The sequence below is a fragment of the Patiria miniata genome, unplaced genomic scaffold (genome assembly GCF_015706575.1).
Source record: "Patiria miniata isolate m_02_andy unplaced genomic scaffold, ASM1570657v1 HiC_scaffold_21, whole genome shotgun sequence".
NCBI classification, from domain to species: domain Eukaryota; kingdom Metazoa; phylum Echinodermata; class Asteroidea; order Valvatida; family Asterinidae; genus Patiria; species Patiria miniata.
Genome location: NW_024037060.1, coordinates 912,935 through 939,755, shown reverse-complemented (window position 1 = coordinate 939,755; position 26,821 = coordinate 912,935). Strand labels below are relative to the sequence as shown.

Below are 26,821 nucleotides of genomic sequence, written 5' to 3'. Positions count from 1 at the left end.
GATGATTTCAGGATTTTTCTGAAATAGACTTCTGACCAGACGGCACCATGCATGCCACGAGACTGCTCTCATACTTGTTCGTGGCAAATACTGTTGCGCTTTTCCAAGCGAACGGAGCGACGTTCGATCCTAATACCTCTGCCACCGTGGCCAACACGACATCTGACCCGTTGGTGTCCGGCCAGCGGACGCCTATCTACATCGGAGGGTTCTTTGCCTTTCCCAACAACTCCATCTTCGGTGCTTTACCACGGACCGTTCAGACAGCCATCGATCACGTGAACAATCTGACGGGGATCCTGGACGGATATGAGCTGAGAATGCGGTTCCGACTGACCAATGTAAGTACAGCAAATGTGGGATCATTGACATTATACGCGCAACCACCAAAGTGGTGCCGGAGTACGATACATACTACTACATTCACATGCGCATTAAAGCAAGGTTGTGAGATTTGACGAGAAAATAATGTCAGGTTTGATTTGATGGTCAGCTGTATGTATGCTGCCAAAAAAATAAGTCATTGTAACTTTATAACAATTATATAAGTTAAGACTATTAACGTGGAAACGAAGTGACGATTCCTTAAAAGATGGGGAAAAAAAAGTTACAAAAAACTGTAAATGTATGGTTCACTTCTTGTATGTTGTAACTAAATATCGAAGGGGGAAACATCAATTCTACTCTTTGTAGTTGGCTACTCAATGTTCAGACATTGCCTTCAAAAGGATTATTAGGATAAAAGGAATCATATAGGGCTGCTAAGAGGTTTATCAAAAGCTTTTACCTCAAATCTCATGAGTTTTCTTCATTCCTGGGCCGTCCGCACAGCTTGAATGCGACGTTAAGTGTTTAACGCCTGATTAACGATCGTCTCACCCATGACGGGACATAGGGCGAATTTCCCCGGTTTAGTACACTTTAAAATGCGTGGATTTCGCTTATTCGGTTATACAAAAGTCATTGACCACAAAGATCGATACAATTGATTCAATGTGAACTTTGTTGGAACATTCTCACATTACTTCCGCTATAAATGCAGCGATACCGAAGAATTTTGCCTCGTTGATGCTTTTAGAATATGATTGCTGATATCAAGGTACATTCTGATGGAAACTTTGTCTAAAGTATACCGAATCTCAAAAGGAAAACATCGCTCATGATGTTAAAAGAACGAGTTCAGAGAATTAAAATGTCAAATTTAATATTTGGTTTGCATTGGTGTGCAATTAATAAGCTTCCTGTGATGACTAAGGAATCGTCAGACCATCAATTGACCAGGGTTCATTTTCCAAGGCAAGGATATTTGGGCCTCAATTTCTGGAGGTGGCAGTCAATGGGTTTCAGTCAAAGCGGCTTCAAATAGGGCACAGGCTTGGGCGGGTCCCAATTCCCCCCCAACCCCAACCCCCCCCCCCCCCCCAAAAATTTTTTTTTTATTATTATTATTTGCTGTCATATTTATACAGGGTGGCCTTATCAGTTAGAAAACTGCTTTCCATAAGGGCCCTGGTTCCTTTACATAAACATAAGTAAAACAGTTAGATAATTTGAATGAAAACAAAACATAATATATATATCATTCACAATACAACATCAACAATCCAATTAAATTAAATTGGACATAAGAAGAATAACGACTAAATCCAAACAAATCAGAAAAAAACAAATCCTCAGTTAAACTTAAAATTTAAATTTAAGATTTGAAACAGTTGATAAATTAAGATAACAATAATGGAGAAAACGAATGTATAGTACTTTACAAACGCCAGGATAAGAAAATATGAATTAGTAAAAGTAATAAAAAACCACCCCAACACACAAAACGTCAGACAAAGCCCTCCTTAGCCATGTCGCTGTACTTTGAGGGACTCATTAACCAGGGGAAAAAGATCATCATTCGTCTGAAATGAAATGTAGTTTGTCCAACCTTTTCTATCCGCAGGGTAAGCCTAATGAGGCACTGGAGCTGCTGAACGATCTCCTGTACGAGGGGCCAACTCTACTGATGTCATGGGGACCGATTCTTTCCCGCCAAGCCTTGGTGGTTAATGAAGTGGCGCCTTATTACAACGTCGTCCAGGTAAAACTGCTATAGCGTACCGGAATTGTTACCATCTGTACAATACAAGAACACAGTTACATTCACATTCGTATCATGGCAAGCGGGCGCAATTTCTAGCGTATAAATGGTAATTACTGTATGCGCCAATCCATCAATTAATTCTACCATGAAGGCCCCCTTCAGTGGTGACAGCATTGTGCTAGCTATTGTTCAGATAATTTCATTTCATTTATTATTTCGCAGGTCAAATTTACAATGGGTAAAACAAAAATAATAATAATATTACAGACAGTATAGACATAAAAAAGACACAGTTAAAAAAATACACATTAAACCTTATAAAAGGACTAAAACCCTTACACCAAAATAGTTGCACGCCCCTGCGGGATTGCTAAAAAGTGAACTAAATCACTGTCAAGTAGCTCTCCCACAGCAAGACTAAAAACCCTATTTTGCAAAAACACAAACATTATAGCAAACTTACACTGTAACACATAATCCCATGGGCGAAAAGAAAAACCCTGTAAAATAGCACAAATTCCTGAAATTAATGTAATAACTTTATATATTGCACCATATTAACAAGAAAAAGCAAGGAAAACACCCCCAAGATAACTTAATATCTAAAAAAACCAAAAAAAACGTGCAACTGCACAAAAAACAAAGAAACAAAACAAAACAACCCCCCCCCAAAAAAAAACAGACTCCAAAGAGACAATCCAACAAGAAACAAATGGCCCCACAGACAAAAAAAAACCCAACCTCCGAAAGGAAACAGACAAGAAGCGAAAACAAAACAAAACAGACAAGACAAAACAAAAAAATAATAATCCATCATGGGACAGTTGCTTTGTACAATCGCCTGTACTATGGTTTCTCCATTGAAGGGGACCTCGTGGGCGTACGTTGCACGTGCTCTGATTCGTCTATAAATAAATATTCTTCCAGCTTTGGATGTATTCTTCATATTAATTGACTGAATGGAACATAAGTAACTTACAGGTTATTGATGTAAAAACTCATCAGTCTCATTAACCTCAAAACGTAACATGAACAACATGTTATTGAGAATTAGAAATGCTCATTCTGATTTAGTACCAAGACATCGAAAAATACCAACCTGAATTCCCTTGATGTGCGAATAGTTTATAATATTTGTATTGTGCACTAACAATAAATTAGTGGTTTTGCTGTGTTGCACAACGTTTTTGTGCATTTGTTCTTATAAACGCCAAACTATTAAGCAACCGCACCTCGACCCCACTTCCCGAAATACTATTACGCACAGACCATGGAAGGCCGGCAACTGCATACCAATCCCGTCTAGACGTTGAACAAGCGAGAAATATAAATATAATATAGAATGCTCAAAACGTACTCTCTTAACGGCAAAATGTTCCAGACTACGAGGAGCGTAGATGTCGCACTTGCCAGCCTGCCGATTTTACAACTCATCTACCCCTAGCTATCTAAATCACCTGTTCCGCAAACCACTGTTCAGTTGTTTTAAAAAAGGTCGTTGCTTAAAAAACACAAACTGGCAATGATATCCCAGATACGGCAGTTCAACATAACAGAGCATTTTGTTTAAACCGCCGGCAGAATGCATTGTCGGCTCGCCATGACGTTATAGGTAGGTCAGAGCCTAGCCTCTCCAACAGACACCGCCTTTCTCATTGCAAATGTTGGCATGTAATCCTGAGACTGTATCTTCATGCCTAGTCGCAAATGTCTTCTCCTCTTGCCATCTTCGGTAACCACTTAATGGATTTTCGTTTCTCTCCGGAGGATTTTCCTCTGCTTGTCATGGGGTTGAAGAAGTCAGAGCAAATGTTATACGGTTTACAATCCACCAGATTTCATGTCCCCAGACTATTTCGGCAGAGTATATCTTCTCTCAAGCTGTAGAGTGAATCATGTGTTGGTATTGATTCATGCGAGGGTTCTGTGCATTAGACGACTTTCCCCCGAGTGATGAACACAGTTTATCACAGTACAAGAAGAAGAAAGTGTGACCCGGCTTTTTTACTCCTGCGGGAAAATCCGCGGTAAGCCGTTGAACGCATCCCTTACTTTCAAGTAGAGGTACTTGCCTTACTTACTATGAGAGCGACAAGTTAATAGTCCAAAAGGATACCAAAACAAACCGGACAAGGAGACAAACATCCTTAATTTTTTCGAGTCCACTTTGAGCAATGATTTATTATCATTATCACATAAAGTCAGTGTAATGTAGGAGCATACCTCTCTTGTGAAAAGCTAATATGCTATTATGCTACGATTCAAACCACTGATAATGTGACAGATACCTCAGTGTGGACCTTTGTATATGCAGCTGGGCGCGGACATCTTAGAATTGTTTTTCCATTGGCTTATCTAGCACCCAGAAGTTGTTTTTAAAACCCTGCGGATCTTGAATCTGGAGTTCTCAATGGTACTACTGATGAAAACTGACGTACAAATAATACAATAGATGTTTTCATTGGCTATCTTGGCTCACATATCAAGAGATCTGATCTGATTTTCACATTTTGACGCAACACATAACAGTATAGGACTTTACGCACCTAATGCAGCCATAGTGGTCAGTCGAATTTAACGAAGCTCAGGGCAAAGGATAAACACGTGACGTAATTGCTCGGTGATGACAACTGGTTACCAGCCATAGTAAATAGAAACAAATGATGACAACTGGTTACCAGCCACAGTAAATAAAAACAAATGATGGTGTGTACAGAGTGTGAAAAAAGTGCAACATTCAGAAAACAAGTAATAAAACTGTTTAAAGTGTTTGTTGTATATTACATTAAAGCCTGACTATTTTCAATTTACTCCTTTTTACCCCATAACATTTAAGTCCGTAGATCCAGAAATACAATCGATTAAGTGAAAGGGTGTAAATTTTACTTGGTCCACTCTCACCTGCACATGCTGACTTTGGGTTAAACATTGAATAGGCATGGAATAGGTAATTGAACTGGTGACATCACATTAAACAGTTTTTGTTTTAATGTTACACTTTTTGGCACACTGTATTTCCTTAAATGATTCCCTGACGTTGAATTTATGCTAATCATGAATTCTCTTGAATTGATTATCAGGATGTAATCCAGGGCACGAGCGTTTGTCAAACATACTAAAAATTAATGAAATTATCTCTTATAAATGATCCTAGCAAGTGTGTTCTGTTGCTTTTGGCGCCACACATTCAGATTGATACCAGCTTGATAACATCAAAGGATATCCATGATTGAAATCCCGTGGGCGATAAGATGAGACAGAACGCGCGGCAATCGCTAACCCACGGCAAGTTATCACTTGCCAAACTGTTGATTCAGTCCACGCCTCTCACGAAGCCAGTAAAACAAAAACAATATATCGCTATGGTTCCTGGGACACGCATGAGCAGTAATCGCTGTGCACTCCAATAATCAATCAGTTGTGCACTATGACTCGCTAGGTATGAAACGTTTTACCTTTTGCTAGTGAATTAGCTGCCGGTTTTAATAACGGTCGAGACTCGAGAAATTGCCTTGGCTTCCTGTATTATGCACACGGCCCGGGCAGGGTAACCGTCATTGTAAATCATTGCACACTAACGAGAGAGTGTGCTGTATTGAGATTATGATGAATATCATGCAACGGATAAATGGTGTGTGTTTGGTATATCATATAGCGAGTGATGTACTTGGGAGAATTTATAGACTGTTACGGATAATGTTTCTGCCTCGTTTATCAAAGCGAAATGAAACCATTTTCCACTTGTCGTGGATATTAAATGTCAAGGGTGCCGTAGTGTCTGATGAATTTTCATGGAGGTAAAGCGATCGTGAACATTGAAAACAAATCCGAATAAGGATTTGAAGATTACTCTTTGTGCCATTTGACGATAATGGAACATTCATGGCATGGGCGAGATATTGAATTTGATTGAGACGAGGAAAGCTTTTAACAGCGTGGCTTTGGTGAAGGTTTATGCAACTTTGATTACGTTGGGAGTTGGACTGAAATAAAGGCCTTTTTTTAAGAGGATTTAAATATTTACGACGGTGGCAAAATTGCTTCACACGCACCCACTGCCCGACAAAGGCAAAGTCAAATATCAGTTACAAGCAGCTGCAAATTTTAAGCCAGCTATTTAAAGCTTTGTTTTGGTACATTGACATCTAAATGATTAATCTGACTCATAATTTAGCCTGGGCCTTTCACTACAGCAAATGGCGCCTCTCCCTTTAATAGTGTTCAAATGTTTTTAAACTGTTAACCAAAGAGCGTTTATAATGTAAACAGCAGGTTTTGCAGTGCACGCAGTCATGAACAATGCACATAAAATGTCGTGAACAAAATACAATTTAATCAATGAGACCCGAAGACATTACAGGTCATTAATTGGCGCTAAAGATAAGAGGATGAATGCGAGAGAAAGATTTGCGAGAACTTGAGAAACAAAACTCTCAGTACGGATATAAATCAGAGATCATTGGGGCGAAACAAGTTCTTTAAAGCTTTGGCAGAACCTGTGAACACTACACAACACGATGAGTGCGTACATTCCAAACTCTTTATAACAAGTGTTTAAGGTTGTAAACCAAGCATCAGTGTTAACGTTACCTCTGAAATCAAGCATTACTGTTTACACTACCCCTTTATCCGAAAAATTAAATTAATTGACCAGTGAACAATTAATCTTGCAACGTCTAACAAATACACTCAATTAGTTATATTCGAGTTAATAATATCAAAAGCGTTGGAAATTTCATGTTCATGTGCTACCTGTGACATTATGATATTATGATTACGGCAACTGTCACACTGGCCTAGTCACGAAACATTCAGATGCGTGTATTCACTTCATCCTCAACACCTGTCTTTATGTAGGCAGATGGAACCCCTTGGGCACGACATTCGATGGGGGATAAGTGCTGTAAATTATTACCTACACGATTGTGGTGTAAAGCGCGACAGTGGATGTTTGTGGGGAACAAATAATTCCGGATTTTTGTGCGCCCTTCTCAGTAGGGGATCACGATTCTCGTCGACCAAGTACAGTTTTATGTTTGAAAATTTTGAAGTTTTTGATCGTGTGAGGCGCTTATCTACAGGTCGTATTCGAAACCCCGTTTGCGTAATTTTTATTCCTAGGAGGGTTAGGGGCAATGTCATGAATAATTCATGTTTATCCATGAGAACGGACAATGACATCAACAGCATTGTTGTTAGTTACTCAACTAGTTACAATACATTAAAGCATTTTAAAGAACGGTTGTCGTCGAGCTACCACACAGTAGCCTAGTGGATAGCGAGATGAGCTATGGATACAAAGATCCCTGGTTCGAATCCACGTCGTCGCTGCTCATTTTCTTCAGCTATTTTTCTTCTCCAAATTTATCACTGAGATAATTTTAAATTAAGGGGAAAATAGAACGAGAACCTAAGTCTTGCAATGATTCAAAGGAAAAACTGAATTATTCATGACATTGCCCCTAACCCTCCTAGGAAAAAAAATTACGCACCCCGTTTTCGTGTTGAATGAACACCAGAACGGGGTTTCGAACGAAGAGAACGAACACGCGATCGGTGTTCGCGAACAGGATTTTCACTCCCACTTATTGGGGATATATGAAGAATAAGGGCAAAGATGGCGGACTTACCGCTATTTGCATTAATGTTTATGTGTGTAAAATTGAAATCACTAATTCAGAGCAGGAGCAGTAATTTGAACTTCAGCACAGAGGGCTCTATAGGCGTTAGAATTTTTATGGGTGTTTAAAATTGGTTTCAAAAGATAGAAATATAGTTTTCACTTCTTTTTATTCGACGTTTTAATATGGCGGCTACCACCTTGCATGCGCGGCCAGCTGTGCACTTTGGCGTTCGTAATCCGTCGGCAACCGAGAACACTGTTCGCGGGTCACTTGAGATCGAAGTTTCGAATACGCCTTAGTGTCAGGACATTCTAACTCACTCTATTGAAAAGTAATTGGCAGGAATAGTTTACCGTAACGCTCTCTCGCTGATGGAAATTGAAACGTTAGGCATTTATCTCCGGCTCCGACGAAGCTTGATTAAATTAGTCACTTAATTCGCCGAGGCCCGCGACTAAAGTACAAGAAACGCAAATAATGAAATTTGATTAATCTCTTGGGGGAAAAGAATAACCGTGTGAATTTTAAGATTATCCAGCATCAAATTAAACCGATTGAGCATGTCTAATCATTCACTAAAAATAGCCACTATTGTTTGCGAATTGTTCTTCCTCTATTTGCAATTTTGTCAATTTGAAAACAAAACAAGACAAGCTAAAATAAAATGGTCATGAAGTGCACATGCAGATTTCTTTTCAATTGAATCACAATGGCTATCTCTAGAAGCGTCTTGTCACCATTCCTGAATTAAGCTGTCTAGAGTATAAACCGAATGAAACTTGGATGGGCAATCCCAGGTCTTAAAACAGAACACTTACAAAATCAGACACCATGAATGAAAGGAATGCAGCACGTCCAAAAATTCTTTATTATATTAAAACTCTCATCGTCATCTATTTAAAGGCACAATTTTACAAATCACTTGGGGGCAATCCCACTGTTTCTTGAGTTTCTTAATACAGTTAAATGATTCTTCACAATTAACAGTTCTATTCTTTATCAAAATTAGTTTACCTCATCTCTTTAGCAGGGCCCTACTTACTAATTCGAATTCACGATGCAACTCCAGTACTCCAAACATATCGAATTCAATATACTCTCTCTAACAATTTAAATATAAATGATAAAAATTCAAACCCAAATTTATCAAATGACGTTTCTGACTGAGCTTCATGTTCTTCTGTTGATTGAGGTTCTTGTAATCTTCTACTTGAGTGACCTTTCTTGCCAAGTACAGTGGTCGGTGTTAGAGCAAGGCTGATGTATTACCAAGCAGCCATCTTATCATAAATGAATTATTCAAAAAAAAATCGAATCCCTTAAACTATGGGGAATAATAAATTCAACAACAACCCTCAAAATTGTTTCATTCAGAGCTTGCTCAATATTTCGACAATCTTGTTTTTTTTGTTTTTGTTTTTTTGTCCTCTATAACTTCACAATTTCAATCAAAATCACATCGAAAATTTAGATAACTAAAAATAAAACAATCAAGATTATAAAACCTGTATGCATGTGGTGTACTCTCATTGGCTTTATGGGGTAATCCTATGAGATAGCACTGCCCGGCTCACACGTGACAGTCAGTCAGTCGGCAGTGAGACATTCCGTAAGTCAGTTAGTCATTAGGTAGGTGAGATAGATACAAAGAGGACATATGGACAAGCAAAAACATGAATGCAGATACGACACTCAACTACATAAATGGAAATCTGTCATATTGGAGAAAATGTAACGACTCACGACTTCGTCACTCAGTGTTCTAATTAATTCAGAAGTACAAATAAACCCACGCCTAAATTTGTACAGCTGATGTTTACGTTGACATATTAACCTATATCGTATTGTCGTATGGGTTAATGCTAACGAGATTGGGCTGGCGAAATTGAACTCATTATAACAATGCGGTTTGTGATTGACTTGATTGAAATCTATGTATGGCAATTTGTATATGTAACATAATATGTAAGCCACTTGACATCGTTGCCACGACGATGAAATGCTTGCTATTACGGCCCTGGCTTTACAAAGAGGCTTATTTATACGTAGACTGTTTGTCCATACAGGCCTGCGTTCAGCCTCGAGAGATGTTGCTTGTGATTTTCATTTTGGGTATAAAGGTAATGAAAACCATTTGCAATAATACAATACATTTGCCGATCACAGGAACAACAAGACAATACATTTTGAAGTTGGTAATTGGCCGGGTTTGTTCGAGCCTCGAGTTCATGAATTCAAAACTTACACTCTGTGAAATCTACGCTACCCAAAAATACTTTCGTATTAAAAACCTACAGGATCGTTTGCTTTTCATGTCTTTGTTCGTTTCCAATAATAACACCTCTTATATTAATATCTAATTAATAATGTTCAACGCCTATAACCTGTTGAAGTTTCAGCTCAGCAAATACGCCTATTACACTTTTCGAGAAGACACGATTTCGTCTACATAACTCTTTATTTTCAAAAAAACATCAGTCCATATTGACTGATCGTTGGAAATCACCTACATTTCTTGATTTCTTCTTAATGACAGCAAAGTAGACGGAATAATTTCACGGGGTGTTTAGTACCAGTGCGATCTTTCATCCAATGAGCTTTTTGCTAATAATTTGGTAGGGTACCTTTGGGATAAATGCAAATTATCTTATATGTGCCTTTAAGAATTCAGTGTGCCATTTTGTTTGTCCTTTCGCAAAACAGGTTTGTCTGGCCAATTCACAAGCTCTACGCGACCGGACAAGGTACCCACTGACCGTACAGATGTATTGGAGCGAAGACAGCGTCAACCCAGCACGGGTAGCATTCATGCGATATATGGCTTGGAGCAGGGTAGCCATTATCTTCGAAGATAACGAGTACTTTCGCTTGGTAAGACAATGTTTGAAATGTATTCTCACGCTTGGTCTCAAAGTACGCGGCATGGATTTAATTCGACTGGTCAGGCTTGATTTAAGTCTAGTATGAGAGTGGTGTCAGGACTCGTGGTCCTTGAAATTAAAGGTGCACTGTCCCTGCTTCATGCTCAAATTTCACCCTGAACTTTTTTCTTTCACTATTTTTCTATGCCTCGTCTTCTACAAAATATTTTGGAATGAGGTAAGGAGCAAAAATATTGAAATTTCGAATGGTTAAAACAGATTTGTTGTTCAGGGTTGTTTGAGGGTTGCAGACACCCAAACAAGTTAATGCGAAAGAATGTTGTTAAGATTAAAGAAACCTTTCATAGGAAGACCAAAGTAGATTTTTTTTGAAGAGCAAGTGTAAGGGCACAGTTGCGACATCGTCGTCCTTGAAATTAAATGCAGGGCATTGAATATGACGGTGTTTAATATGATGGCGTAAACTAGCCGACACACAAGAACAATTAAACACCGTGTGAAAAGGCTCAATGAAGCGGCGTGCCTCGACATTCATGTCGGCGCGCTGACATTTCAACCGACCTTCACCAACAATACTGTTTAATAGTTCGCAAGGTGCATATATTACATGGTGAATGAACACAAGTTGGGTTATTAAATGAGAGATGGTAAAAACCGGCAATACAGACAGAAGGAGAGCAAGCTGTAATAGAATGTCATGTCCTTAGAACAGTTCAGTGGCCCGTGCTATAGACTTTCCCATATACTTCACCCTTGCGAGAAAGTACATCATTGATTTTCAAAAAGCACAGCGCGTGTCAAGTACCGGTTTATAGACCGTACGTCATTTTGAGATGTTCCTATCAAATTAAAAATATTTATGTTGCTCTTAAAATAAACAGGGGTTTGCTTGATAAAATAGTTCCCATATTCGATGGTGTATTTAAATCTGATCGTGTGGACGGGCAATATAGTCGTAAAACTTCACAGTACAAAGTGAGTCAGAAAAAAATATATTTAAAAAGAAAAATGGCTCGCTCAATTTTTTAAGAAAATACGTAGAAATAAAGTTCATGTTATTGACTAGTAACTGTGAACATTTCACGTAATTTTCGTGTAGTATTAAAACGAACGTTTTAAATGAATTCTGATTCTGCATACGCGGTTGACCTACGTTCGTTTTAGTGTATTGTTATGTGGTCCTCTTTTGCCCCGGGATACAGTGACAAAATAAAGTAACTCTGGAAACCAATTATCATCTCAAACATAATTTAATATTAAACAAAACTCACAAAGAAATGAAGGCATGATGAGATGTGTCCCAGGTCAGGCTGACGGCCACTGAATTCAAACGGCCGCGCCTAAGCCTTATATAGAATGCTGAACTCTTATTAATGCAAAGTATTAGCCCGCGTAATGGCGTAACAAAATAGTTCCCTAATAGCATCAAATAAGCACGGATTTAATACAACTTACACCGTTTGTTAAACACTACGAACTGATTTGCATGTTTGACAAAAAGAAAACAGAAAAATACAAGAAAAAACGCTGGTTGCATGCTTAAAATAATTGAATCAAACTTGACGAATGATTGACACTGAAGCCGAAGGCCTCAGCGCTGTCTTTTGTTGGATTATTTATACAATGGCTCAGCACTAAGAGCCTCGATTTCAGTAGTGTGATAAAATTTAGAATTCCTTTGTTGTCCTTTTTTATTTAAAAATGCAGAACGCAGAGGACCTTCGCGCCAAACTAGAGGCAGAAAGGGTGACCGTGATTGCCATCGAAGCAATCAGTGACGCTGGTAAACCTGAACAGCAGCTATTGAGTCTCAAGGTACGAGCTCTTTGGTCAAGTCACATGGCTATTTACTCGTCTCCATGCTTCCTATTTCCTAATATGAATTTCCTTAACTTGACACATAATTTTCCAGAGATTTCCTGAAATTTCTTTAGGATTTTCTGGAATTTTACTGATATATTTCCATAATGAAGTCACCTTGGTAGGCTAATTATACAAAACGGCTATTTCTGAACTTTTAATTTTCTCTTTTTACAAAGCTTAGCTGTGTCCTCATATCATCTGCAATCAGTGTAATATTTTGATGCCGACTTCGGCTAAAGGCTCCTTTGTGTGTGCTGGCCATGACTAAGGACGCAGCCCTTGAGCCGTAGCCGCTCTAGTCCTGTTCCATAGAGACCCCCCAAATGGCCTAAGAATTCGTTTGGATTCAAATTTACTAACCTTTCAAATGATTTGCTTGATTTTTTTCGTGTATTTTCGAAATTGCTTTGAAATGTCCTTCAGATTTTGGATTTCCTTAAACATTTCTTATTTAGTTTCTTTTCCTTAGAAATTTCTTTAGGACGTTAAATGTCCTTAAAATAAGGAAATTTCCTTAAAAGAGGAAGCACTGGCCTTATATATGGCGTGAGTGCTCTTCAGTTTCTTTGAGATCTCAGAGGAGGGCTTCATGTAGCCAGTGATCCGGGTCACAATTCCCTGTGCGCGCAATCCCTGCGCATTGAATGTATAATGTTAAAAACAATTTCTTAACCAAATCCAACAGCGAGATGATCGCTTTTGACTGTTATTTCAGCAACTATTGATAAAAACATTGATAATGGCGTTGACATATACCTGGGGAGTGATACGTAGCTCCTTTGTCATGTTTGTTTTAATCTACAAGTTTCTTTAATGCATAATTCAGAGGATCTCCGAGGCAAAGGTGCAATTTTCTAATAAAAACTTTGCAGTTTTAGGCTCATTTTAGTACCACAACGAATGCATTTGAGTACCAAAACGTATATTTAAATTATAAGTGTAGTCTGTAGTTTCGTATTTGAAAGGACATAAATAAAGACCAAGACATGCAACAGGGTTTTTAGCGCAGTTGTCTTAATTTACACGAAATTCTATGTGCAAGGTAGTCGCACTTTGCAGCGGCAAATTCTGACAAAATGCTTTTTTTTTTCTTTAAAAAGTTTTTCCTCTGTATCACAAAGTACCATTCTTAAAAAAAAAATAGCCTGCCAACGTTGGAAAATGTCAGGGATTTGAAAGTTGCCTCGCTGAAAGATTTCTTCATTTTTTTTTCATTTTAGTTCGCACGAGGGACATAACAGGAAATCTGTTTTGTCCCTGATTATTGGAAATGGCCAACGTGCGTAGTATTCTTGTCCTTGCGCAAGGTCATCTTACAAAGTCTTACATTCCTCAAGGGTCCCATTCATTTGTGTGCGTCGGAAAATGTCTTATCTCATTATACTTTAATTGGCGAAGAATCTGCTAATTACCGTTGCCGATTAAAATGAGACAATCATCTTCCATGCTTTTAGTAATTCCTAGGGGTGACCATGGTTCGATCGACTCAATTAGCGTCTCTTTTGGAGAGAGACAATAAATGGAAGTTCTTTATAATACGAGTCCACTGACCTTTTCCAGTAAGATTTAGCACAGAGTAACCTTTTGCACGCGATTTCCGGCCCATGTGATGGCGTATCAAGGATATTTATTTCATTTGCGTGGTGGTGGTTTATGGGGGCACGTACCAAGGGGGATCCAGAACCACATTCTCCCAAATCAACTGGCAAGCATGCTGCTGCAAGTAGAAAAGTTGGGGAGGGGAACACGACCGGACATCATTTGATGCCAGGGGGCGTTCTCTACCCCTATTTCTTATTACAAATAGATTTACTCAGATCCGTGGGGGAAAGGGAATTAGTAGCATCGAGTTGAAACTAATCGAGTACTATACTCATCTCCTTGTTTAATTACTAAAAACAACCAGACATATTTCATGACGGTACACTGTAAAACAAAAAAAGTTGGGCAAAATGGGTTGATAATTCGACCAGTGCTGGTCGGGTTGATAATTCGACCAGTGCTGGTCGAATTATCAACTGCCTACACTGTAGGGCAAATTCTTCCCAATAGTTCGACAGTTTTTACCCAATTCAACCCAACATGAGGTAATTTCATACCAATGTCAGGTAAATTACATTGCCCAACAGTATTTTACCCAACGTTTTTACAGTGTAGGGGCGATTTTGGGTGTGTGTGTGTGTGGGCTGGGGGAACACCATGACTTGGAATTTGTGGGGGGCAAGTGCCCCCCCCCCCAGGCCAGTGAATTCCCCCACTTGTGTATTGGTCCCTGCATAAAATGTAACCGTTCTAATATAGCACCTGTTCTTGTATTATTGGATTCTTAAGGAAAGAAATGCGTTCCGCCATAATTAAAATCGTACTGGTTTCCCAGCTCTTTTTGTACCGCAAATGATTCAAGTTCACAAATATTGATATTCAAATTCGCCTAAGAAGAATTTCACATGCATTTTTTTTTAAATCAATTTAGCCATTTATCATTCTTTGGACTTCTGATTTAAACATCAAAATATGAATATTCGTCAATACCGATCGAAATCCTCACACCTGTAGTAAAACGGGAACATTCAGACATTGAATTCCACACACAATATCATTCAAATGCTGTTGTTAAGAAAATAAGTATGGTATAAGGATACAGCAATCTTCCTTGTGTCGCCAAGTGCAATCGCTACATTCGTTCACATGTTATCAGACCGAGAATTGAAATGCACTCCGAAAAAGAAAAAAACAGTAATACTGAAAAAAAAATGAACAAGAAGGAACGGAGAAGTAAAAAAGTGGCAAGTACCAATATTCTCTTTTTTTAAAGCCATCTATATTGCAGATGCCGTGTAAGGATGTAACGCATGAAAACAATTATAATGATTAAACAAACAATTAAATTGAACAAAACTATGATTAATTTGTGTAAAATAAGACAATGAATACTATGGTTAGGCTTGATATAAAAACACTGGCGTAGCCGGGGGGGTGTCTGAAGATTGGCAGATTCCAAAGGGATGGAGATTTCAAAAAGCAAAATCGGGACGCAGACCGAAGCGAAATCGGGACGGAAAATGGGTTTAACGGGATGAAAATTGTATTTTGCAACGCAAACAGAATCCTGGCTACGGGACTGGGACGAAATCCAATGCTAATTGATGAATATGTGTGCTTACGGTTTGAATGTATGATAACTATAATTACAATTATACCGGGGGAAACTATATGCAGTAAATCAATTTTGCTGGACGTTGGTAAAATTGACAAAATTGAATGTTAGCGTAAAATAGCTGGGGAAGTAGAAAGACGCGTATCGATTACGAGGGGCTCGAAAACTATTTATTAACAGCGTATGAAAGCCACGCATTATATTACATTGTTACCCTTTTTGCGTTATTTGCCCATTTTTCCACGACCACAATCTAAATGCGTAATACAAATGTGTTATCCTTTTTTGGCGTTATTTCCAATAATATCCATGGGCCGCTATTTAATCATAGGCCTACGTAATACCAAGCAGGTATGAATGAGTCGTACAATGGAAATCATCCTCTTTGTTTTTGTTCGGTTGTTAACCCTGCAGGTATTCCATTGGGTCTTGTGGTCGAATATGGATGCCATTGATTGACACAGCCCCACAGGAATAGTTTGCCGAAATATGACGACCGATACTATTTCAATTCCCGTAAGGATTTCGTATTGCATTCAGTGAGCTTACGAAATTCATGTCAGGAACTGTATTACAAATGAACCACGATGCGCCCAATACGTGCCTTGCGACACGCAGGCGTCTACCGTGAACGTAAAAAAGATTAGTTTACAGTATTGCCGATATAGGCCTAGTATAGCGCTAGACCGTCCTCCCTTAACTACCTCGACTACTGCGAAGACGTGTTCAATATAAAACTCAAATTTACATAATTAAATTGGGAGCAGTGTTCCGCCCAATTTGTGCTGCAAAGCTTAGCGTATTGCACGGGTTAGGTCTGCCGAGAAAACGCATGAACTTTACGTGCGCCAACATCCTGTAATAGAACGAACAAAGCCATTCGGTTATTATGTGACAAATCGTAGATTTTCGTAGTCAGCAGATCCGTTCAATGTGGCGACTTGGCGTCATGTTCGGCTGGTAAGAAATACACTTATAGCGATTTTTCTGTACTCGTGTTCCACTAAGACAGTGTCGCCTAAAATCGCACAAGCCTACAAATAATAGAAATGAGACATATGTGATAGAGTCCCGACCCTGATATGACATGCATCTGTGGAGCTGGAGTATGATACAATAAAGCATCACTAAGTGCACTTTTCTTTCTTTCAGAGACACGACGCGAGAATCATTTTCGCTCTCTCATATTTCGACACTGCCATCAAGCTCTTCTGCACGGTAATTTGTTCTTGTGTTTTCTTGGGGGGGGGGGGGACCCACACCATCTGACTTAAAGGTGCTACACACAGCAGACGATCTTGGATATTAGAGGACTACACAAAGCATGACGATCTTGGACACTATCGGACAATAGGTGTTAGGTGGCGCTCTTCGTTGCACCATATTTTCTGACAAACAGACGATTTTGCCAATGGGAAGATTTTGCTGATAAAAACGATTACTGGAATCGGGGGTAGTGCATGCTACCAACCACAACCCTCCTATGGCGACGCCCGTGAGATGAGCCCTTGTTCTGTATTTTGATTGGGTTGTTCATTTGCCGACTGAGACAACCCCCTCCTCCCTTCCCCCCTCCCTTCCCCCTCCCTCCCCCCTCCGGCCTCCGCCCTCCCTTCCCCCCTCCTCCCCCTCCCCGGTCGCTACATCCCTGGTTGGTATGCAAGCTAAAACGGACTTTACAGGGAAAGGAAATCAGCGAAACAATGGATATCGTACATCGTTCCAACTTGACAAGAAGTTCGAAACTTTTATTGTATTAGATGCGAACTTTACCGACACTTTTATAAATGGAAGCAATTCTTTCCGTTTAAAAAGAATGCAAGAATATTGCTCAATTGTCAAAATGTATCTGTTGTAGAAATAGCAACGGAAACGTACGGATTGATAACTAAATTAAAAATAACAATGCGATGTGTTTCCAACGCACGTCAAATTTGCAGAGTTCACGAACGAAAAAAAAATATTTTGTGAGGACTAAACTATTATTGTTTTCAAAAAGCTTTCAACCACTTGCCAACATGAAGGCTCCGAAACACAAAACAACCCATTTCTATAGTGTAGATTGTGAAGTTTATTTTAGGAGTTCAAACAAAACAACGGTAAAAAGGACGTGGCAGCAGTGTTTATAAATGATGTATGTGTGTTTATATGACCCGTTCTCAGCCTGTAAATTTGATTGAGTTCGCCGCTAGGGCGCAAACCTTGTCCCAATATTTGCAATAACGTCCATTTCCTGCTAAAGATTGATTTGTAGCACTTTTAATGTGTTATTTAATTAGAAACAGACACATTTTAATAGCAACTAAATTCAACTGACGATGTAATGTGTTCGTTGCCTGACATCGCTGAGTTCACGAAGTGCGGCAGAATTCAATTTGGGAGCACTCCAGAGACTATTTATGTTCACAAAATGCTTCCCATTAACTATCGGAAAGAATGTTTCAAGACGGCTCAATTCAATCACGGCGGCGTTGTTCGCTCAGTTGTGTTTTGAATTCAAGCGAAGCGGTAACAATATTTACTTAATTGAAGGCTGGTTGAAAGTCGTGGTAATAAGGCGTGACATAAGGATTCGGGAAGCAGGAATATTCAATTTCTTTGCCGGTGTGCAGCGCTTTACCCACAGACGATGTATAGTTGTTTGTTCGTTTTATTGATGTGGCCATTGTTCAAGTGGTATATTTATGGAACTCATTGCTTCCGTTCATTCTTTGATCTTTTCCTTTATAAATGTGTTCTTTCTTAAATTAATTGAATTAATCAGTGATCTCCTTTGCTTTTCCTTTCTTTGTTTCTGTCATTTAACATTTTTCTCAGCGGCCCTTTACCCAGTGTAGCTATCAGCCTTGCCGTGCTCCAAAAACGTACTATGTGACTCTTTTTTTTCCCTTTAGATTTATCGCATGGAGATGTTCGGACCAAGGTACGCGTGGATCCTTGTAGGATGGTACCCAGAGGAGTGGTGGATGGCCGTGAATGACGATGATTGCACCGCAGAGCAGCTTGAGAAAGCACTAGGGTATCACTTTTCCGTACCCGCCTGGAGATCTGTAGACAACCTGGATGAAATTAATTACGGCCACATCGTAAGTTATACCGATAGAGAGCTTGCAAAGGGCGCCCTCGCTGAGGGCAGGTCTATATTCCTCTAAGTAGACTCTTTGTATCTTTATTATCACTGCACTTAAATAACGAAGCCTGTCCACATTGATGGTACTCTCTGTAGGCTGTTGGGTGTGTTGTTGGTTTGGGTTTTTTTTACTACCTAACGTAGACTTTCTCTGTGTGACTTTGGTTTTTTTTTTTTATTGACCTATTAGAAACCACCTGATTACCAGCTGGACTTTCTGCGCGGTCTCTTATCGCGTGAGGGCGTAGATAGACTTGAGCATATCGAGTCGTACGACTCCCTCATCCACATAGCGATGTCGCTGAACCGCTCGATCGAGAAGCTGGCCAGCCTTGAGCCCGCGAGGGCGCTACACGATTTCTCCTACACGGACAGAGAAATGTCAGGCGTCCTGTTGGAGAGTGTCTACCAGACTCGTTTCGTTGGGCCAACGGTAAGTGTTTGTCTTTAATTACCAAAGTGCATGCACTTAATAATAAACAATTAAAAAAATAAATCGGGAATTTGAACAGGCATCTAACATTTGTGGATAACTTCATCTAATGATGCATACGCGCTGTTAATCGAGACCTCTGTAGAATTAAAAGGATTGTTTTAAGATGATAAGTCCTCGTGATTGTCACACCCCCTTTAAAATCGGTGATTTTGCTTTCCCCCCCCCCCCCCCCCCAAGAAATGCTACTGGTCGTAATATCAGTCGCATTTCACTCCTGATCCTGGAGGCAAATAACATCAGGTCACATTATAACGAAAAGAAGAACCGATGTCTGACTTCACTTGACTCTAGCTTGTCACTTCGAGATGGGAAGACTTTCGATTTACTTGTGCTCACTAGCTTAGTATAGAGAATACTTGCAGTGACAACTTACGTCGAAATTTAGGTGTATTGGCAAAAATGGAGAGTTGTTCCTCAACTATAATTTTGGAATTCGTGTACATGTCGATCACTGCTCATTACTTTTAATATCGTTCCCCGTCTACGCTCCCAACTTTTACAGGGTTCTGTTTTAATAGAGCATGGTGGTTTCCGGTTGGAGAACAATGTGCGTTTTTTCATCGCTCAGTTTCAAGGTAAGAATGGCTTCACGGGCCTATTGTGTCTTTCCGCGGCAACCAACGCAAGCAAGGGATAGTGACCAAAAATAGCTCACGACACTTAATATTGTTTGAGAGAAATCTTCTTTGATTATTCACAATAGCATCTGTTCTGAACAAAAACAATCTGACAATAGTTTCCGGGCGTCTTGAAATTGTGATTCCTTAATAATCATGTATTCACAAAAATCATAGTATGAACAATTCTTCCGAAGAAGAGAACAAAGACAAATTAATATTAGACGTGTGTGTTCTGATGTGATAATCGTTGCAGACGGGAAGTCGACGGAAATAATCGAATATCACAACGAGTCAACGACTTTCCGAGAAGTGCAGAACAGAAGGTTTCGTTGGCCAGGTATTTTTTTGAAGCGTCGACAAGATGTACACAAATTTGACATTATGTTGCTGTTCATAATTCCAAACGATGTTCGAAAGTCGAAACCCATAAAAGGAAATGAAGCAAATGGTATCAAGCGACACCTTTCATATTTACTCATTGTAGAGTGCATTATCAACAGAAACGTTTCATGACATAAGTCAGGAGGTTTATCAGAGACGTCATCTTTTCAAAGACGTCATCATAAGACGTTTGAAAAAATCGAAGAGCAGGAGCTAGAAATATCTAAAACTAGGTGGCGGTTTTCGTAATATAGAAACACGAGAATACAAACGCACGGCAATTTCTACAAAACCTTTGCATTAAGTAGCTTCAGTACTCCCTTTACTTCTCCGTTTTATTTCTTTGTTGTTGTTTTTTTAGGGGGGGGGAGATCTAATAACTCTCCCCCCCCCCCCTTCCCTCCATTCCATAACGACAGTGACTTGATACGATTTTGAATTTATCTGTTTGTTCGTGATGAACAGATGGAACGCCACCAGTGGACGGGAAAACACTTATCGACCAAAAGGATACAATCGGTCCACCTGTTCGGCTGACGTTCTTTATCTTCACTTCATCGGGGATTGTTCTTGATGTTGCATTTCTTTACATAAATGTCAAATTTAGAAAAGAGAGGTGAGATTTTTTCATTGTTGATAATTTCCTTGCGCCTCTTTGCGTTCACCCAATAACACAAACAGGTGAAAAGTAATGAGTTTCAAAGGCAGGCTTAAGTTGTTCGTCTCCAATAATACCATCATAATATTTGTGTGCTTTTAAAGGGCTTGCCCATGAAGCTACATCAAATTATTTTGAAATGAGGTACGATGGATAGAGTTGTATATAGATGGACAATTTTTAACTATAGGCCTAAGGGTTACTATCCAACACATCTAACGGCAAGCATATTGAGATGGTCCCCTCAATTCCATCTTATATATGCAAGGACATCGTACAGGACGAGGATATCGCATAAAAGGGATTTTCATTTGAACCGGGGCCAATTGTCTTCTTATCCCCAGGGCAATCAAGATATCTACACCACCTTTGAATAACCTGATCGTGCTCGGTAGCCTCATGCTGTACGCATCCGTCTTCCTGTTTGGTGTAGACCAATCTGACTTCACGGATACAGAAATAATTCGGCTATGTCACGTGAGTGACCTCAGTGTTATTATCTTCCAACAAAAAATGAGGGGAAAACAGACAGAAAATATGATAAGGCATTGTCTATAATAAGGCCGTGTCCGAATTACTTCGCTATGGCAATCAATTACACACGCGCCTATGGAGGCGGCTGCGGCTGCAGCCGCCTCCCATAGACGCGTGTGTAACATTCAGCCGTAGACAAGTAATTCGGACGTGTGGCCATAAGCAGAAAAGTGCTTAGCATATTGATGAGCTATATACAAATCAGCTGGGAGTGGTGACCGGTCACAAACGATACGAATAGTATGGATCTTTGACTGGAAGGCTGCGAGGGACTGACATCCCTTTCCTTGGTGTGATGACTGACCAATGTATTATGAATAGGCACCTAAGATGCCAAAAACAGCATAGGAATCGGTCATGGAAAGCCCTAATTTTGTTTTGAGATACTCATGGAATTTCTTTTTAAGATTTCTGTAGGAACCTTGCAGGTAATTATGAGGTAGGCCTATTCGTTTAATGAGTTTTTCCCCTTTCCACAGATAAAACTCAGCTTAGTGTGCGTTGGTATCTCTCTGGCGTTCGGGGCGCTCTTCATGAAAACCTACAGAATCCACGCCATATTCAGCAGAGCTGTGGCCAAATTGAAACGCGTGGTAATTACATTTATTAATTGACGGTGCAGGTGTATTGTGGGTTGGTGTATTATGTGGAAGACATGCTAGGTAATGTTAAATGTGTATTGGGTGAAAACAACACTCACTGTATTTCCTTATAGATATCAGTATATCGTCTTCCTGTTCAGTAAAGTCACAATTTGTTGAGCTTATCCAGGCACATTTTGTTCTTTTTTTTCCACGAACGATCAGGCATTGCCAAACAGTAAGCTCATACTGGGCGTATTTCTTGCTGTGGCCGTTGACATCGTAGTATTCACGATATGGATATTATTTGGTGAGACGTATGTTGCTGAAACAAGGTCTGAGCCAAGGGTAAGTTGCATAGTGGTTCATTGCTGTGGTTTTATAATAATGCTAAAGGCCTACAACATTCAGTTCAACTCAATTCAATTCAATTCGATTCAACTTCACATTTATTTCCATGCTTCACGATCAACTTAGGTTTTGCCCTTGACGATCAGGCACGATTTTCACGATTTGTCTGATTGACCTAAACCTTTGAAAGTATACTTAGCATGAAAGTTGACTAAACTTCATCAAAATAAAAAAAAATAGACCAGAGGGGCCTCTAACACGTCTTAGCCAATACAAAAACGCCCTTCCATGAAGATTGGATTTGGATTTTGAGTCAAAATCTTCAATGGTGTGCAATCTCATTTAGATATTTTTCTTCTTCTGTGTTGATTTGAAACAGCTTGATGTGTCTCGACCTGGCGAAGAGATCTACATAGTGTCCGTCATTCCGTATTGCACGTCCGATTACGTGAGTTACTTCATGGGCGTGATTTACGCCACCAAGGGCATTCTACTGATGTTCGGCATCTTTCTGGCTTGGGAAACCAAGAAAATCACGGTCTCTTCACTGAACGATAGTACGTGTTTGACTTCCTGATTATCCCCCCCCCCCCCCCTCAAAAAAAAAAATATATTGTTTTGACCTATGATGGGCGGTCCTACCGGTAGAATTAGTTTATAATATGTATCATATAACTTTTAATTGAGGCGGGAACTTATACATAATCGTTGTCAAGTAGCTGATGTCAACTACTGCATCAAATAATACCAATCGGCCCATGCAGTGAGTGATGGGGACAACTTTGATAGTACGTTTTTGCTCTTAGTTTGTATTTGTTTCACATTATCAGTTCTATTTTGTTTATTGGTTCTGAGATTGAATACTGAACGTCTAACTCATCCAAATGTTTTGAGTCGTTTGTGAGAGAGAAAAAACAAAAACGTACAATGAGAAATTGGCTAGTTTGTTTTGTTTTTGACTGAAGCGGAGTTTGAACCTGCGACCTTCGGAAGACCTTAACGGGGCTCTTCCAACTGAGCCATCCAACCCTATGTTGGCGTTTTCTAATTATTTTCATGGGCGCTAATCCCCTGTAGTAATATGGTCAGGGATCACGATTAATGCATGATGCTATGAAAGCATAATCTACACTTTGCTTAAGTAGGGTTTCTGAGGGTGTTGTAGTCGATTCAATCACACGTACGGTAAAAGGTAAATTAAAAGTCCATTTGCACAGTCAATAAGCAGGATGTAGTGAGCTCCTTCTTATATAAGGTGCGTTCTTTCAGCAAAACGAGAACAATTCACACACATCCTTATGTGATTTGTTTTCGTTTTGCTGAAAGAACATTTAACGTTTTGTGATCCGTGGACAGAACTTTAAAACAGTGGTTGTGTTTAAAATTTACATGAGTGATTGAATGATTCTTGTACTAAAAAGGTAAGCTTATGAATTGGGCTTTCATATCCTAGATTTTGAAAGTGCTACATGCAGAACTTCACTAAAGATATGGCCCCAACATTTGGGTTTCGTTTGTTTTTAACTCACGGTGACCCTGTACTTGATTTGAGTCTGGATGGCTTGTGATGACTTGGTCTCAAAATGAACACTGTAACGAACAGTGACAATTTCAAGCTAATGTTACCATATTACTCCCGCCGACCAGGTAAATACATCGCGATGTCCATCTACGTCGTGGCCATCTTTCTTGCCATTGTACTTCCCTTGCTCAACCTGCACGTGGTGCGGCAGAACGTGACCATCGAGTTCGCCATCCTGGGCTCAGCTATCATCATCACCAACACAACCGTCCTGTGTCTAGTGTTTCTTCCCAAGGTAGGATAGAAAAAAATGAGGCTGTTCTTTAACGTGTATTATCCACTGTAAGGAATAAGATATTCACGAGTTGCAAAGCCATTAAGCTGCCGGAGAAGGGGATTAAGCGTCCATGGCATATGCTCGGAAAAAAGGTTACGCGGTTGAATATGATGTCACTTCTTTCGAGAAAGGGCTCATCATTTTCTGTGACAGCGTTTCACGCGCATTTCATATAGCGACGCATTCACACACGGAACGTCCACAGACAGACATTTACATCCGCAAAATATAATAAAGAATTAATTTTAGAAAGCAATACCCGAAATGGTGAAGTCAGGAAAGGAAAGTGGTTATTTTTTGCTCCCCTAAAGAGATTCAGGCCGACAATACAACTGTGGTTTACGCCAGCTATATCAAAAGCTATTGTTCATGTCGCCCGATGAAATGCGCGTGAACTGTGACCAAATGGTGGCGCTGTTAACATTTTCCTGACATCACGACTTGGACAGTTTGGGTAGGTATATACTGTTTGTTCTAAGATAGCTTTAGACTCGATGTTGAGATAAAGTTACACACATAATTATTGGTCACCGTTTACTTACTCTGGGATGCACATTTACATTTTCATCTCCAGATATATTTCTTACACAAAGTGGGTTTGACCAATTCGGAGTTGGTAAATTTGGAAAACACTTAATAGTTTACCGACTCTAAATAGCAAGCCCCCGTTGTCTCAATCATTATCTCAAAATGGATAATACGAGTCCGATGTTGGAATGGGTTACAGTTGCAAGTAAAAGTAGTCTATAAGATATCAACAAATTGGACATCACTTTCAATCGTGTGATTTTGTTCATCTTCATTTGTCTCTTTATACAAAGTAGATCAGGTGAATTTCTTCGTGAACATAATTGCAGAATGCAACCAGTGAACATAATTGCAGAATGCAACCAGTTGGTCATTTTCGTAAAAACTTGTCATATTTACTATTATATTGTTTTTTATCGTCAGATATGTCTTTTATACAAAGTGGGTCGTGCGAATTTCCACGTGAGTATGATGATGACCAGATTCCCGTCCAATCACTCCACGGCCACGTTCAGCGATTACGCATCGGCTTCCAGCGTCAAGTTACAGGAAAAACTACAGCAAGTAAGAACAAATGAATTCTTCCTTTTTTGCTCAAGATATGGTGGACCGATTATAGGATTTATAAACGCATGTGTTTTTGTACCGAGTCTAAATGAGTATTTTGCTGGTGTCTCCCACGCGTTTTGACACCAATTTCGTGGAGGAAAGCAATGGAAGGCATTGTATTTGCGACATGGAGAACTTTGGAGACATGTGCGTCCAATGTTAATTTGTTCACTGGCTGTGAAAAGTTGGTGCTCCGTCAAGGGTTAGAGTGTTCTAATTGGTGTTGACGTCAGTCACAACGTGAGTGTACCAAAGTTTAATGAAATATGCTGTTGAACTGCTGACTTCTGGGGGAGAAGGCAAAAACAAAGCTATTTTAGAGTTAAATCTGGCAGTCGCTGATGTGAATGGCGCAGTATTATTAGAAGAAACCAGTCGAACTTTCTAATATTCCTGTCGCAGATCATGATGGACTGACTTCCATTTTCATTTATGTCTTTCAGAAGGAAGTTCTCTTGGAGCGCCTTAAGCAACATCTTGCTATTGTGGTTGCATCTTTACACAAACGGCAGCAAATAACGAGGGACTGAACGAACAATATCAACGGTGACTACTAAAACTACACCGTAGTTGGGATATTCATTTTCACCGGCGAGCACAGTCATAAACTACCATAGTTATTTCTGGGCGAATGAGGGCGATGTGAGTGTACCTTTCTAAATTAAACAACATAAATATCCACTGATCTCTTAAAACTCTGGATTGCCCATCGGCTGATCGAGGTGAAGTCGTCATGTCCCCCCCCCGAACAATTAATTTATAAAGAAATATATCTACTTTAATTGACATGATACATTTTTTTTTTACTAAACGTAATTTTTCAGCTTAGGAACAAATTAATGTTTCGTTCAATTTTATTTTTGATTGAACGATGGGAGTGGTTGAGACTGGTTCCCTCCTCACTAGCAACATCGGGAACCAGCGTGCAGATTCACTTGTAAAAGCGCCAAATGGCCAACAAGCCATTCAGCTTGTTTACATGGAGATCAGTGGAAAGCATCACGGCGGTCATGGATGCAAAATGAAATGTAGCTTTACTTCGATCTAAAAAATCAAGATCCTTTGACAGATATATTTTAATACTAAGGCCAAAAAAAAAATATTCGGTCTCTGGTCAGACCAAAGTTCCGGAATTGACGAATTTTTTTTTTCTTCAAGCTTGGATTGTACAGACCAGGTGGGTACTATTTTGCTTATTTGGTGTCCTCATGTACATTGGTGTCCTCCATAATTTGCTTTCGATCATTTGCCTTGGTGCACTTTCCCATTCCTTGGTGCTCTTTGGTAAAAAAAAAATTGAGGAGGTGCGGAAATAGAGGGCGCTGTTGGAGCTACCGCGGAACATTTTGGAAATAAAAAAGATCGACGCGCATGATTAAAATCGACGCGCGCGCTGACCAGAGACCGACTTATTTTTTTTTGGCCTTATGGCAAAATGTAAACCGACGACAATTACCTCACT

The 26,821-nt window shown here is 39.6% G+C and overlaps 1 protein-coding gene across 1 annotated transcript; it reads left to right on the top strand.

Moving 5' to 3' along the window:
• Nucleotides 1–26,099, top strand: LOC119729492 (gamma-aminobutyric acid type B receptor subunit 2-like). The gene is made up of 17 exons (XM_038202062.1): nt 1–341; nt 1,946–2,083; nt 10,414–10,581; nt 12,300–12,407; nt 16,765–16,830; nt 18,507–18,698; nt 18,933–19,175; nt 19,741–19,813; nt 20,112–20,195; nt 20,705–20,855; nt 21,242–21,374; nt 21,911–22,024; nt 22,238–22,360; nt 22,743–22,920; nt 24,011–24,180; nt 25,174–25,314; nt 25,803–26,099. Exons 1-17 carry the CDS (start codon nt 48–50, stop codon nt 25,887–25,889), a joined length of 2,463 nt encoding a protein of 820 aa, XP_038057990.1. The 5' UTR covers nt 1–47; the 3' UTR covers nt 25,890–26,099.
• The last annotated feature ends 722 nt before the right edge of the window (nt 26,100–26,821 follow it).